This window comes from Aplidium turbinatum, chromosome 18 (genome assembly GCF_918807975.1).
Source record: "Aplidium turbinatum chromosome 18, kaAplTurb1.1, whole genome shotgun sequence".
Taxonomy (NCBI): Eukaryota; Metazoa; Chordata; class Ascidiacea; order Aplousobranchia; family Polyclinidae; genus Aplidium; species Aplidium turbinatum.
Genome location: NC_137489.1, coordinates 4905545 through 4921530, shown reverse-complemented (window position 1 = coordinate 4921530; position 15986 = coordinate 4905545). Strand labels below are relative to the sequence as shown.

At 38.4% G+C, this 15986-nt stretch overlaps 1 protein-coding gene across 1 annotated transcript; it reads right to left on the bottom strand.

Annotated features, from left to right (window-relative positions):
- Window positions 1-9773: 9773 nt before the first annotated feature.
- On the bottom strand, window positions 9774-14961 carry LOC145787910 (histamine H2 receptor-like). Its single transcript, XM_082599747.1, has 7 exons — window positions 14798-14961; window positions 13906-14034; window positions 13094-13226; window positions 12444-12572; window positions 11967-12106; window positions 10821-11050; window positions 9774-10080 (listed from the first exon to the last, which is right to left on the bottom strand). Exons 1-7 carry the CDS (start codon window positions 14959-14961, stop codon window positions 9776-9778), a joined length of 1230 nt encoding a protein of 409 aa, XP_082455873.1. The 3' UTR covers window positions 9774-9775.
- Window positions 14962-15986: the final 1025 nt, after the last annotated feature.

Genomic DNA, 15986 nt, shown 5'->3' with positions numbered 1-15986 from the left:
AATGAAAACGTGGCTTTCTATAAAACTCTGACCATCTGCAGACAGTTGAAAATCATTCTGAATGAGTTTGACAGTTTAAACCGTAACGTTGATGATATCTCGGCCTGGAGGCGTTTTCAATTGCTTATCAAGATGTGAAATTAAATTGGAGTTTCAGAAACTCACTGAGTAGTCAGTAAAGGATTATAGCCTCCTTTTTTGGGGCTTGGTAAGTCATTGTAGCAACGCCCAATGATGTCTTCGTTTAACATTTTCGCTTTGTCTTCCGTTGGTGTTTGAAAGATATATTTATTTATCATTCTAGCAATTTACGAATGAGAATTTGGATATTTCTCATGCAGTTTAGCTTTCCTGCTTTGGTAAATTTGCTTTGATCGATGAAATTATTTCTACGGATAAAAACCTCGAAATTAATATGCCAGCTATGACACTTTTTCAGCCAATTTATATCACTGCTTTTGGTTGGTATGCTCCGGTTCGTTTTTAGGTTTAATCATACTAAAAAGGTAAAAAGTAGTCCCATACTAGATTCCAAGTGTCAGGAATGAAAAGATAAGGTCTCATTGTAATGAGCCTTTTTATGAATCTTATACATCTTTTAGTAGGCCTACCACAAACATTTGAAGCTGTGCTGTATAACACTGCACAGTTTACGATCTTTTTAATGTAATTCTCTGAAACAATACATACATAGGTACATACACTGGATATACAGCCTGCACAATTTGATTATTTTTGGCTTTTCATAAAACCTTCTCAAAAAAATCTGAATGCCCATTAACAGTGACAGAAATTTTGCCACACTAAAACTACCAGCAAAGCTTGTAAAACTGAACCGCATTCCACACCAGCAGACAGGAAGAATGACAAGCAGATGCAATAAAACGTTAGACGAGAAATATATCTCACGAGGTGTAAAAGAAAAAGCCAAAACGTGCGCAAAATACTGATATCAAACCACAGAAAGCAAACCGCAACGGCATATTCATAGCACACCCCACACGCACTAGTTCAAAGAGACGTTGTTGATAAAAATGGTTAGGATTAGTCTAAAATCATCTTGGCATTAAAACGTGTGTGAACATCATCACCAGGGCGTGTTAATCGCTCTCGGTACCCCCCCGGCCGGGGGGTCATGGATGATTAGGGGCCCACTCATTTTAGTCAGTCTAATGTTTTTTGACTGTTTAAAAAAATACTACAGAAGCTTGATAATAATCAATAGCTGATTAAATCATGCAAAGCCGATTTTAGGCTGCTGCTTTCCAAAGCCCCAACTGGGGGCCTACCTCTAACTAGGGGCCCACTCATCCTTAGTTCGTGTAGCGTTTGTCGGCTTGTAGTTTCAAATAATTTTGTAAAAAGTTTTTTCGCTGGCTTCGCTCGCTCAACCGCAATTTGTTTATCCCGGCGATATTGGGCAAGCATACTTTGGGAATAAGGGAGTGAAAAGTTTTTTTTATGTCTCACAAAAACTAATAAAATGATGCAACATTTCGAAGTAAATAGTGGTCACTCAAATAGCCTAGTTAATTAACAATAATTGAATTAATAAATTTCAATGTGAATCGAAATAGGTTATGAAGTGATAATGTTATCTGTGCAGGTGGGGACACCTCAAGTAAAATTTTCAAAGCTCCAGCCTGCTGAAAGGATACAACCACACTAAGCTATACAAACTTTCAAGATACAAATTATTGAAATCCTTCTGTGATTTTGAATAATTTTTTTTTGAAATAGTAGGCTAACTTAAATTTTAAACAAATTTTTTACCTCAATTCAATTTTAATTTGATGAGTTTGGATACATACAAAGTGTGGATCTAGATAAAATTGCTGCTAAAATGCCTAACAAGTGACCAAAACAAAATTATATTAGTCAAAATGTTGTTCTGTTTAATGTTGTTTAGTATCAAAAATGTCAGTAAAAGCAGTTTTAGATGAAGAGACGTTTATGTTTACTTGACCATTTTAATGTACCGAGAGTTCATTGTTAAGCTCAATAGCCCTGCAGTGTTCCAGGGAAAAAAAAAGTTTGAAAAGCATTGAAATAATCAAATAAACTATAAAACAAAAACCGAATATAGGCTAAAAGCCAGTTTGTTATTATTATTAAATATTTTTATTTTGTTTGTAGACTCCCCATAATATGAATATCTACATCAGTGCAGAAGCTGATTTAGAACAATTTCTCATGTCTAACACAAAGCCACAAACATATTATACCATAATGAAAGAAAGCGAAACTCCGTTGTTTGTGTGAAAGCGTTTGGTCAATGGCTAAACCAAATGATTTGACTCAGCTTCAAGGATTAATAAGATATCACGAGGATAACATGACACATTTAACAGTGCACGAAAAAAGGCGTGCAGACAAAACGTTCTGAATGCGCAAAATAACACTTTTGTTTGTGCAGCTTTTTAAGTGGTTAACTAAAAATATAAGTGGACGTTTTTCTATTAGATTTGATCTTTCATGAAGGCGAACAAGAACATCATGTTTTTCTTCTGAGGTTTTCCACCTCCGTTATCGGTCTACGCATAAAATTATTTGTTTGTTTTTGTGCTGCTACGTGTTGCGTTCACTCTGATCGAATGAAGGGTTATTTGTAGCAAGTGTCATGAACGGCAGAAATAAGTGTTTCCGAGAATTTCTAACCTAAGCATACTGCAATGTATCAACAACAAAACAGAAAAACATTATGAAACGCAGTAGGGGAGATGTGGTACCAATGAACACCCATTTTTCTGATCCTTGTTAAAACTGAAAAAACGCCAAGAGCACTTTGCTTATTTCACGAACGAAGTGTTATATGATGAATTTATTTTTAATCAAGAAAGAAATTTTTATTTTCCATTTTTTAGTCATTAAAATAATATATTTGAAAAAACAAACAAATGTTCATTGGTCCCCACCCTAGTGGGATCAATGAACAAAGAGGTGGGGACCTATGAACAAATACAAGCCAACGTCATACCTACGCAAGTTAACATCAAACATTGAGATTTTACAATTAACAAATTAAAACATAATAAGGTACAAGCAACTGTTCTTATTTGGACAAACAAACTGTTCATTTCGTATTGAATTTTAGCAGGTCCACGGGGAACCTCATAGCGTTGGCCAGTCTCTTAGTGTTGGAACACGAAGAGGGATTAGGCAACACAGTAAGAACGTCTTCATTCGAAACGGATGCCAGGTCTTCTGTTTCGGGCAACTTGAATCCATTTTTTACTTTCTTGTAGAAAGATACTTCAAAATCGTTATCGTCAATGGTCCCACCCCGAAGCCTGTTCATTGGTCCCCTTGTCAGCCATGTTACATAAAATGAAGTCTGTAGCTGTACCTGATAAAGTTTATTCCTTTTCAATTCCTATAAGAAACTATCATTCTAATGTTATCTACCCAACACACTAAGAAGGTTTTTTAACTTACAGTCAGAGAGTAAGAAAACTTTTCCTGGCACCTCTAAATTCTACTTTTGCAACACAAAACTAGAGTTAGTGGATTTTTTTCTCCTACTAATTGTCGACCAACTTGCAAAGTAACTCATATCTACACGTGGACCAGACCGCAAAACCACGTGACAGTGACCAAGCGTATCCCTCACACACAAAAAAGAAAAAGGCATTGTTCATTGATCCCAACCTGGTCATTGGTACCACATCTCCCCTACAAGAAAACAAAATATACAGTACAGTCAAATTGGACTCTACATTTCGCCATACTGGCATCGATTACAAATTCTCGTTTTTAAACTACAAGAAGAATTCGGCTATAGTAACTTCTGCTATAGTGTCTTCGGCTATAATGACATTTCGTTATAGTAACACTTTTTCAAAGGTCCCTTCAGATGCCAGTATAGGAGAGTTCTAGTGATTTCACATGTCATCGAATTAAAAAACTCTCAGTCCAGTGTTGTTTACTCCATGTTTAGAACCCTGACAGGAGCAGCATCAGACTTCGCATTATTAGGACCCTTTTCATAAATCAATGGTTTATCATAGGTACATAACAATAGCTATGGCTTTCAGCTCTGTCCATTATCAATTCTGTGCCATTGTTATGACAATGTTCATGGTTTGTATTTATCATTGCACCACCTGACGGCTGCGTGGCTGGAACAATCCAGAACACAAACATTTAAAATAACATGAAAATTTAACCTTAAAGCAATCTATAGTTTATAGACTAAAATTCAAAATTTCATGAAGCCTATTTTTTTTAAGAATTAAAAACAGTTCTTTACAAACACCAAACAATAACATCAAAAGATCTCAGCCATCCGGACAGCATAAACAAAAAAAAAACTGAAGTGATTGAAAGTAAACAGTGAAGCAATACTAGCTCTACCTTTGAGAAGGCGCCTTCCGGCAGGTAAAGTGCTAACGAATTAGGTGACGCATGCGCAGAAACAATTCAGCAAATTTTTTTTTGTCGTATCCAGGCTTTCACCCGGTGGTTGAAGATTTAGATTAAGTGGACGGGAAGGCAAGGAAGCCAATCTTCGTGTCCACCTTCAGGCATGCCTTTAAGTGTCCTGCCGCAGACACAGCCGTATGCTCTTGAGCGATGTCGAACCGGCGCCCTTTCGATTGCCGTTCCAGTGTTCTCACCACTCGGCTATGCAAATTCAGCAAATGAGCCTCGGGAACACATACAAGAAAAAGGTTTACTACAGATGAAAGTGAAGATCTACACCATTCGGCAAATAAGTTTAAAAAAAAATAGGCCTAATTATTGAAATTACAATTTCTGCTGTGTGGCTTGAAGGAAATGGTAGGTAGGCTATGTTAAGATTCATATAATCGTTTCATCTTTGAGCATTCTTGTCAGTAGATCTCATTTGCACATTGCACCTTCGGAAAAAAACAACTCGTTGAATATCGTCCCACACAGGGGACAGAGTTTTTCGTAGCTAAAATATTAATATTTTTCTAGCTCTTATTTTATCAAAAACAGAAATAATTAAACAACAAAGCACGCACGGATGCATTCATACGTTACTGTAATGCAAAAAAAATCATAATTTTACACTCTTGCTAATCGCACTATAACGCTACTCAATTTACAGGGATTGGGGTGGGATACACTTGCATTCGGATAATAGGTTTGAGCTAAAGCAACGGTAGATATTTGTCTCAACCAATTAGTACTCCAACGTAATTAGGCTTATATGCAAAGGAGCCTATTACATTGCCAAGCAAATTCGTGCAGTGTTGTGCGAAGCCAGCCAGGCATGCTTGGTGAATGATCCTCAAAAACACATCGATCGTCAATTTTTAAAACATAGAGTGATTGGAGCGTTTGGCATAGTACGTGAATGAATACTGTAAATAGGCTGCTACGGTTCAAAATGCTCGTACATAAAGACAAATTTTCTTTACCGTAACGTTTCTTGAAAATAAATGCAGTGTTTTCCCTTTTTTGCAACAAAGCTTTTGCCCTGTTGATGATTGTGTGACTTTTTGTTGTTAAATAAAGTGACTTGCGTTCGTCTGGTAACTATAGGCTACTAGGTTTCCTTCTAATGTTAAGGATCATACCTAGCTTTTTGTTTTATTACCGACGTTTCGTCAGTCAGCACGACTAACTTTATCAAGGGGGCTGAAACAGGTAAACACAACCTGTTCAGCAACAAATGGCACAACACAAAAACATACTGACGAAATGAATGAAGGAGCAAGAATTGGATTCGAAACTGTTGGGCTTCTGGCGCATTGCGCTATCGCGTCTTGTAAAGCGGCAGAAATCCATTCTCAAACATAACTTTTACACAGTATGCGAAAATTCAAATTTAAATAATCCTGAACTATTGAACTTGATACGTCATAAAACAGCTAACTTGCCTAGTTTTGAACTCACTAACCTCGACAAGCAACAAAAAGACGAAAAAATACCTAAAATATTATGACGGGAAGACTATAATGATGTCACAAACACATGTGTAAATATTTTGTTGTTAACAAAGTTAGTGAAATCAGAAATTCATTAGTGAAGTATTCTTGGAGTGTTGTTGCTTTTACTTTAGATTGGATTCGAGTTTTGAAAACAAGAACGTTATGAATTACGCAATATAGGTGACCTGGGGGGGGGGGGGGGGGCCTTGCCCTCCCGTGCCTCTTAGACGCTACCCTACTTTGTATCAATTACTAACTTATTCCAACTCATTCTCACTGTTTTACGCTAGAGTCTTAGACGGATCAGGACAGTAGCCTACCAGTGTTATGATGAAGTATGCTCATTGCTCAGCTTGTAACTTGACCTCTAGCAGTGAAGCATTCGTTGGAGCATCGAACTCATCTCAGCGACAACCCAAACAGCATTACATTGATCCAATGTCTGCAGATGTTTCTCGGCAGCCGATTTGTAGCAAGAATTGACAGCGATAGACACCGTGTTTCGCCCATGAGGCTGGGCTCGTCAGTATCGCACCACTAATTCCTGCCACAATGATATTCGACCACCGCTTTACCAGTCAGTTTAACTCTTATCTTTGTGGAAACAAAGAAAGAGCCAACAAAACCAGCAGGCGCCAGGGCAGAGGACATGTGAAGAGAGGGGCGTTCTTCCCGGCTATCAGCACAAGGCTGAGCACTCGCTAGTACAGCGAGCAGCTGCGATTCGCTAACCATAACGGTGTAGCTTCCACGCAAGCCATTCAGACTTTCCAATCAACGATATGTTTCTCGGCAGCCGATTTGTAGCAAGAATTGACAGCGATAGACACCGTGTTTCGCCCATGAGGCTGGGCTCGTCAGTATCGCACCACTAATTCCTGCCACAATGATATTCGACCACCGCTTTACCAGTCAGTTTAACTCTTATCTTTGTGGAAACAAAGAAAGAGCCAACAAAACCAGCAGGCGCCAGGGCAGAGGACATGTGAAGAGAGGGGCGTTCTTCCCGGCTATCAGCACAAGGCTGAGCACTCGCTAGTACAGCGAGCAGCTGCGATTCGCTAACCATAACGGTGTATAAGAGTTAAACTGAAAGAGTTAAACTGACTGGTAAAGCGGTGGTCGAATATCATTGTGGCAGGAATTAGTGGTGCGATACTGACGAGCCCAGCCTCATGGGCGAAACACGGTGTCTATCGCTGTCAATTCTTGCTACAAATCGGCTGCCGAGAAACATATCGTTGATTGGAAAGTCTGAATGGCTTGCGTGGAAGCTACACCGTTATGGTTAGCGAATCGCAGCTGCTCGCTGTACTAGCGAGTGCTCAGCCTTGTGCTGATAGCCGGGAAGAACGCCCCTCTCTTCACATGTCCTCTGCCCTGGCGCCTGCTGGTTTTGTTGGCTCTTTCTTTGTTTCCACAAAGATAAGAGTTAAACTGACTGGTAAAGCGGTGGTCGAATATCATTGTGGCAGGAATTAGTGGTGCGATACTGACGAGCCCAGCCTCATGGGCGAAACACGGTGTCTATCGCTGTCAATTCTTGCTACAAATCGGCTGCCGAGAAACATATCGTTAATTGGAAAGTCTGAATGGCTTGCGTGGAAGCTACACCGTTATGGTTAGCGAATCGCAGCTGCTCGCTGTACTAGCGAGTGCTCAGCCTTGTGCTGATAGCCGGGAAGAACGCCCCTCTCTTCACATGTCCTCTGCCCTGGCGCCTGCTGGTTTTGTTGGCTCTTTCTTTGTTTCCACAAAGATAAGAGTTAAACTGACTGGTAAAGCGGTGGTCGAATATCATTGTGGCAGGAATTAGTGGTGCGATACTGACGAGCCCAGCCTCATGGGCGAAACACGGTGTCTATCGCTGTCAATTCTTGCTACAAATCGGCTGCCGAGAAACATATCGTTGATTGGAAAGTCTGAATGGCTTGCGTGGAAGCTACACCGTGATGGTTAGCGAATCGCAGCTGCTCGCTGTACTAGCGAGTGCTCAGCCTTGTGCTGATAGCCGGGAAGAACGCCCCTCTCTTCACATGTCCTCTGCCCTGGCGCCTGCTGGTTTTGTTGGCTCTTTCTTTGTTTCCACAAAGATAAGAGTTAAACTGACTGGTAAAGCGGTGGTCGAATATCATTGTGGCAGGAATTAGTGGTGCGATACTGACGAGCCCAGCCTCATGGGCGAAACACGGTGTCTATCGCTGTCAATTCTTGCTACAAATCGGCTGCCGAGAAACATATCGTTGATTGGAAAGTCTGAATGGCTTGCGTGAAAGCTACACCGTTATGGTTAGCGAATCGCAGCTGCTCGCTGTACTAGCGAGTGCTCAGCCTTGTGCTGATAGCCGGGAAGAACGCCCCTCTCTTCACAAATGTCTGCAGATGTTGAATGAATGTAAAAATGACGGATTTTGCTGCCTGGGAACGACAACTAAAAACGGCCAAACTACACCAACCACATTTAATATACTCACATCCAGGGATGGATTTAACTGATGGGGGGTCCGGGGCACTTTTAGATCGGGGGGCCACCGTGCAAAAAAGTTTTGCCTTTACGCCAAGCTCAGTCGCCACCTTGTGACTAAAAATTAACCTTGAAAGAAGAAGGAAGCATTTTGCAGAAACTTCAAAGGCTAAGAGAAAATATTAACAAAATCGCATTTTTCCACGTCGGAGTACTTTTAAAAGAGGGGCCCGGGGCAACTGCACCCTCTGCTCTCAACCTAAATCCGGGCCTGCTCACACCCAACTTAAACACAATACGTGAATCAAAAAAGTGCATAACACGTTTAATTTGACAGAGTAAAATTAATTCAAATAAAGCAACAAAACAGATGGCAGCACACTGCAGGAATGGATAGGAATTCTATACTGCGGTGCAGGCCTGTTGAGAGGATATTTCGGGGTCGGTACCGATGAGAGCCTCGGGTCCCAAATTAAGGCACGTCTAAGAATATCGCACAATAGCCAAAGAATACCCACTGGTTTCTTTTAATTCCCGGGCTCCTTTTAAAGGCTTCGAGCCCCTAAATTATCTAGGGCCCGGGTGTAAATGTACCTCCTGGACCTCTCTGTCAAAGTTAGTGCTGTGGTGTAACGTTTACAAATCTGGACACTACACTACGCTAGAGAGCAAATTGTGAGCAGTCTAAAAAGTACAATAGATTGAGTTTCGCTTTTTGCAGCATGATCGCTGTTTACTTTCACAATATAGAAACTAACGACCTGCTTTAGCCTGATGGTGCGAGTTCTCTGTGGTAATAAAGTCTGAGACCTCAAAAAAAAACACCAACTGAAATGGAACCACATAGATAGATAGAGAACTCGAATTTGCCTGCATCTTGCTGATGAGCGGATGAGTGATGAGTGCAATATCTGTATTGTCATCTCTTTGTTCTTGTTATCTGTGTTGTTATTGTTGAGCAATAAAAAAGTAAATAAGTCAGACCTGGCAACCAGGGCTGTGGAGTCGGAGTCGTGGAGTCGCAGAGTTGGAGTCCGATGGATCTTGGCGTGTCCGGAGTCGGAGTCGGCCAGCTATAAACCAAGGAGTCTGAGTCAGTAGTATATTTTTCGCCCGACTCCACAGCCCAGCTGGCAACGGACCAATGTGCGTCGAAAGCAGTGGTAGAGATATTCTCCAGTCTTCAACTGAGCTGGTCATCAATAGTGTCTGACTAAACCTATTTGGTAACTGGCTTGGAGGCATTTTATAGATCGACCTAAACAACATTTCTCTCTGAATGGCGCAAAAAAAAAGTTTACGTAAATGTCCAATGGTAATGAACTCTTTTTTACAGTCAAAACGCCAATCCAATGTCATTAGATGCCAATAAATGCGCAAAAAGAATCAATGAGTGTCACTTTCTGCTAATTTATTCATCCACATCGCAGTTTGACGAACGCGTTTTTTGCTGCGTTTTTGAATGGCAACTTGCTCCACTGGCGCTGGTGCTAACATCTTGAGCCGAAAAGACTCTTTTTGGGCAAAAGCAACATATCTTGTTTCGGAGGAACTTTTTTGTGTACTGTCGCATTTTTGATGAGCCCAGATTGTAGAAGATTGGGTTAAGGCACTCCGAAAAGCGCAAGAAAATGTATTGCGTTAACCCGAACCAGTAGTCGAAGTATCTGTAGTACATTATATTTGGTCGTTCTTGGACAGCCCAAAACTCGTACGCTGAAAATTAAAAATATTGTTTGTAAGTGCGCTGTATCACAAAAAGTTAGAATTCAACTTCTTAGACATAAAAAAAAATAATAATAATTCAAATCCTGTAGTGTTCGGTTGAGCAAGTCACTATTTTTTATTCAAACTTGTCAAAATGTCATCCGTCATACACTGGGTACATCCGGGAGTGAAAAGCTAACTGTTGTATCTTGTAAGAATTAACGAAATTCTTAAAAAGTCTTTGACTTTGCAACTAAGTGTAGTAAGCTGCAGGATCTTTGCTGCAGGGCTTTGCAACTAAGTAGGAAAGCTGCAGGATCATTTCAACAGGCTTCAAGTGTGGGCTAATTAAATTCCAGCAATATTGGAGGATGATGTTTAAATACCAGTAGGGCAACAGAAATGAACCCAGGGCTCATTTTGATTAGTAAAATCCGCATCAATGCCAACAACGTTCAATTTTATGATCGAACTTCTAAGTTGGCTCCGGAGTTTATCACAAATGTTGCGATTGCACCGCGACTTTTAATCCATGACAGGTATTTTACTTAGCTGTGTTTTCACTAAAAATATTGTGAATCCGGCAAATAAAACTTTATCAAAACATAACTAATTTCCTATTTGAGTGAAGCTTCGAAATTTGTGCACTCACTTATGCCTGGCTTAACCTGTATTGTATAGTGTATATTTTTCAAACAGTTACAGGTTTAAGGTAAACCATTCAATCAATAAACAAAGTGGTGCCTTACCTGTGAATGGAATGTAGCCTATTAAAAATGAAAGTACGATTAGAATGAGCTGCAAAATAGCTTGGGCTTCTTTTTTCCTCTGTTTCCTGCCGTTTTTTGAAGAACCCAAACGACGTGTTCTTGTACAAACAGTGACAATGAGCAAAAAGGATGTGACCACAACACCGGCTGTGGGGGCATACAGACACAAGGGGTATCCAACTTTCTGATATTCCAAATAAGTTTCATACCTGAAAAATAACAGATAGCTTTCGTTATTCACGCTACCTTTTGTGATAAATGGCTTATGTTTGTTTTGCAAAAAAGAGTTGACTACGTTTTTATTTGAAAAACAAAAAGGTTTTTCATCGTAATATTGAACGTTTTTTTGTAGGCTATCAAAATTGAGCTCTTGTCAATGATCAGCCAAAAGCCAGGTGCAAAGATACAAAGACAAAAACATCAGATGCAAGACCACAGTTAGATTCCTTAAATTAGTTTTAGTTTGTGGTTAGTGGTTTGTTTTATCTTGTTAACTTGCATTATTTCTTAAAAGCAACCACGGTTGTTCTTTGTAGGCAAACCAACCAGGTAGGGTTTTGAACCAGTGTCTGTAACACAATCGATCGTATACAACGCTATAGGGGACCATTTATATATCAAATAATGCCCTCGGGGGGAAGAGCCAGGTCGTTAAAAAGATAAACTGGGTCTGGTAGTAACAAAAGACTGGCTTCTCCAAGCAAGATGTTTCTAAAGAAAGCAAAGGATTCCATGGAATAAGCATCGCGCTTTCTTTGTTCCGGCCCCCTTGAAAAAGTTTCGGCCCCGGGACCAAAAGTACCTTCTGAACTCCCCTGTCAACGAGATTAAGGGAAGCATCAATGTTGATACGTAGTTGAGCCAACAACATCATACTTGAAATCGCATGAGAGGAAAGGTGTAAAAAAGCAAGAAAGTGTCATAAAATATTTACTTCTTGCTTATGAGGCTGCAATTCAGGTAAGACCTTTCAGCTACTGCAACCACGTATTGCCTGAGGAGCTCATTGTCAAAACTGAATAATCTTAATTAATGACAAAATACGAACAGGTAAAGTATTGAGTCGGTGTGCCGTTAAACGCTTCGAGACAAAAAGATTTATCTAATTTTTCGCTATTTTCTCACCATTCGCTGGTGACGGTGCAACTAGGCCATCTAGAGTCCGCGGTGTCGCCCAATCGATCTCGTGTTCTGGCGTCGAAGAAGATGAAAAATGGAATGAAGCCAAACAGAAAACAAAATATCCAAATACTTATAATCCAGATCTGAAAATTAAAAAACTTTTATGTTGCGTAGGTTAGAATATTCAACATTTATTGAATTAGGTTTTGTTTCACGAAAAAGATCCTCAATGAATACAGTTAGATTGCACAGCATTGAGTTAAAAAGTCAAAAAAGATGAACTTAGTAAAAGTTACTGTAAAAAAAGATATCTCATCAAATAACTTAAGAAAAAAAATACAGCATTTACTCATTTCTCTATTTTTAACCGATTAAAATTGTTGTGTCAAAAGTGTTCTAAAATAACTAAAAAACTAAAATAATAAAATACTAAAATAACAAACTAACTAAAATAATAAACCATTGCAAGCTTCCAATTACCTTTCCGTGGACCAACTTAATCTTTCCGAACGCGATCGGAAATTGAACCGAAATCAACCGAAGAAGTCCGAAAGAGAATATATGCATTGAGGTGACGTAGCTGGTTAGCAAATCGCTTGCCCAGTAAAACTGATGAAAAAGTAAATAAAATTTCTTTCGAGAACTTTATCAAGGTATAGGCTAGCATTGTTTTTGAGATGCTGTAAGTTCATAGAAGTGACCGGAACAATACGCTTTATCAATTTAGTAGGCTACTGTAAATCTATAGAAAGGTGCACTTGATAATGTGCCCCCTTCCAAATTTAAAAAGTGAAAATTTTGCTAAAAACCAAGGCAAGAATATCTACTTTCTTGAAGGCTTTAACTTCTAGACCCCTAAGCCACGTCTTCGACTTTTCAGATCTACGTTTTGTCTTTTTTTATTCTCATTTGCAATGCGTGGTTGAAAATCCAGCTAGGTATAGAAGCTTATTCTTCCAAAACATTATTTTTTCGATTAGCCACTGCACTGCGTTTGGGTATAGATCTTTTGAAAATATTATTAAATAGTTTCCAATAAGTGATACTGCCTTAGACAAGAAGTTTCGAAAAATCACCAAAGCTTACAAATAATAACCTTTCATAAGTAACCCTTGTATAGCTCAGCCTACCCTGCAAAAGACGTCTGGCAAAGGCGCCCATACATCGAACCCCCACGTTCTCCGGTACAGACAGAGCCAACTTATCATTGCAGACCACAGATCCGAAACGCATAAGGACAGAATAAAGTACATGAAGATATTCCTGCAAAAAATGTGAAAACTTTCTTTTTGACCCAATTCTGTGTGGATTGAAACGAATAAAGCTCATGTGATAAAACTAGTAAAAGACCAACTGAAAAAATAGTAAATTATGTGAAAAAACGTAAGTTTACATCAGTTTTCCAACACCAAAAACCAAAAGACATAGGCCTAGTCTCAAATATGCATCGGCGATACAGTGTTTAGAAATCAGCGTTGCCAATTTACACAACCACCGTATTTTGGTCTACTTGTTAACAGTTGGAAGTGGAAAAGCAAGCTACCGTTTAGCTAGCTTTCAAGATTAAAATCAAACCTACGAAAATTGGTGGCACATTTAATTATGCAGGAATTAAAAACCGATTTTACAAGTCAAATTCAAAAACATGCCAAACTTTTAAATAATTTACTGTTTTAAGCAACATTTAAAAATGAAAAAGAACATTTTTCCTGCTGCATTCTTACATAAGTTAATTATCTTGATTAAGTGAAAATTTGCTTGACATATCACGAGTAGACTAGTTTTCCAACTAGCTATATGTTTTTCCTCAAAATATTTGTCGGGATGACCCTATTGAAAGAGCCAGGTATCCAAAATCGTCCACAGGAAATACAGTAAGCTAAAATATGTGCCCCAATTTCAACCTCAAAAAAGAACATATGAAAAGTATTCCTCTACTTACTTTAGCTTTGAATTGGTCGAGATGACGATGATAGTTGTAATGTTGCCAAACAATCCAAGCACGAGGAACGATAACAGTATGACCGCTGCTATTATGATGGCGGTGTCATCGAACGGTCGAATGTACGGTCTGCGAAAAAGAAATTTTTGTTCATGATTTGCAAAACAAACTAACAAATAACATAATAATAAATATGACAATGAAGATTAGACAAATTAACAATCGGTTGTCATTGAATAATGATAACAATTGCATTAATATAATAATATCCTACTAGCTTGCAGTTATTTCGCTCTTGTCATGTCTTGGTCAATCACGCACTTGAATCGTTCATTGCTAACTGTTGAATAATGACGTTGAATTTAGGCTTAGTTGTATCCCAATCAGACGCATGCTTTATCATCAAATGGTAAATAAGCCGCAGTGGGTCTAGAAAAATGATGGCAAACCGCAGTTTGGCCAAAATAAAAACTGTAAAATGGGAGATAAAAATCGAGCCTCACAACTATTAAAGTTTAATAAGAGTAAGCTAAAGCCCGAAAACTGAATGTTTTTGTAGCTGATTGCAAACAAATTAAAAAAAAAAACATTCCGATTTGTTTACAAAATAAGCATTCCAAGAACAGTAATGGAAGGCTAAACCAGTCTGAAAAGAGCTACTTTTAAACTTGTTGATGTCGATGCATGCCTTAAAATAATGAAAAATTTGCTTCGTTTTGAAAAAATACTATTTAATTTCTTTCCCATGTTTCAAGGGGAAAAGGTGATGGTCCACCCTTCCCCCCTTAAATCTGCTACTGACTGATACGGACAATGAAACTACTATAACTTATGAGGAAAAAAATCATTTTAAAAAATCAATACTTGAGACTGTACAGCAAGCTAATCTTACTCCTTTGTAGCACGTAAGTCTGTGAAGTTTCCCGTGAGTGACGAATTAAAATACGAAGTCGTAGGTGACATATTCTGGACGGGTAATGTAGACAAGATATGACCTAGTTGTCCGCTTGTACTTTCCATAATTTTCAATGTGCTGGTAAACACAGGAGTAGCCATTGTAGTTCAGTTAAGTTTCGGCTAGCTAAAGGTTTATAAAAGTTTGAATTTAATAATTAATCAGCAAGAAACTCGCCACACTTAACCTGCATTGAAAAATAGAACGTTTAAGCTTATCCTATAGTTTTTAACTTGTAATTTTTCCAAGTTTAAAATGTTCAAAAAGCTTGATTGGTTCAACAGACTATTTTGAAAATTGATTCAACTCTTCAGATTGAAGAATCTTGGTTGGTTTTGAATCTTTATTCTCGGACAAAGCCTTGTTAGGTTATTTCTGGTAGTTTCGCATACTTGTAGAGGCTTTTGACGCAGGGCCAAATCTGAACTTGCAATCTACATTGCCATCTGTTTTGTTTCTGCTGGTGTTGTTGATACGCTATAACTCAAACGAGCAACCAATGACTTTGACACTTACTTTAAATAGCCTGCATTGCCTAAAAAATTCCGTTTAGCCCATGAAGTGGCTCTTTTTTCAGTTATAGGCCTAAGCTGTAGTAAAAAAAAGTGTGAAAATTGAGAGGTTAAGCAAATAGTACCCAATTTAAAGCGTTTGTTGTGATATAGAATTAAATTTCGAAGGAACTTTATAATAGGACATTTATTTAATCATCCAAGCTTAGTAATATGCTAACCGTGGTCAAATGCTCCAACTACGTTCTTATGTTTTTAAAAATTTGACAAATTGTAATAATTTAAAGAAAATGAAAGGGTGTACCAGAAAACATCTATAGAGAAGGATCCACAGAGGATACAAACTGATATTAATAAATCAAAATGTGAATAAAAAAATAGCAATAACCTCTCAAGCACATGTAGCCACACAAAATGAAATTTACATGACTTTTCACTATTTTTTATTTCTTATATTTTATTTTATTTAAGAAATAAAAAAGAGTCAAAAGTGTAGTTTAATGTAGCTCCACACAAAGTGAAATTTACATGACTTTCAACTTATTTTATTTCTTAAAATTTATTTTATTTAAGTAAAATAGAGTCAAAAGTCATGTAAGTTTCACTTTTTGTGG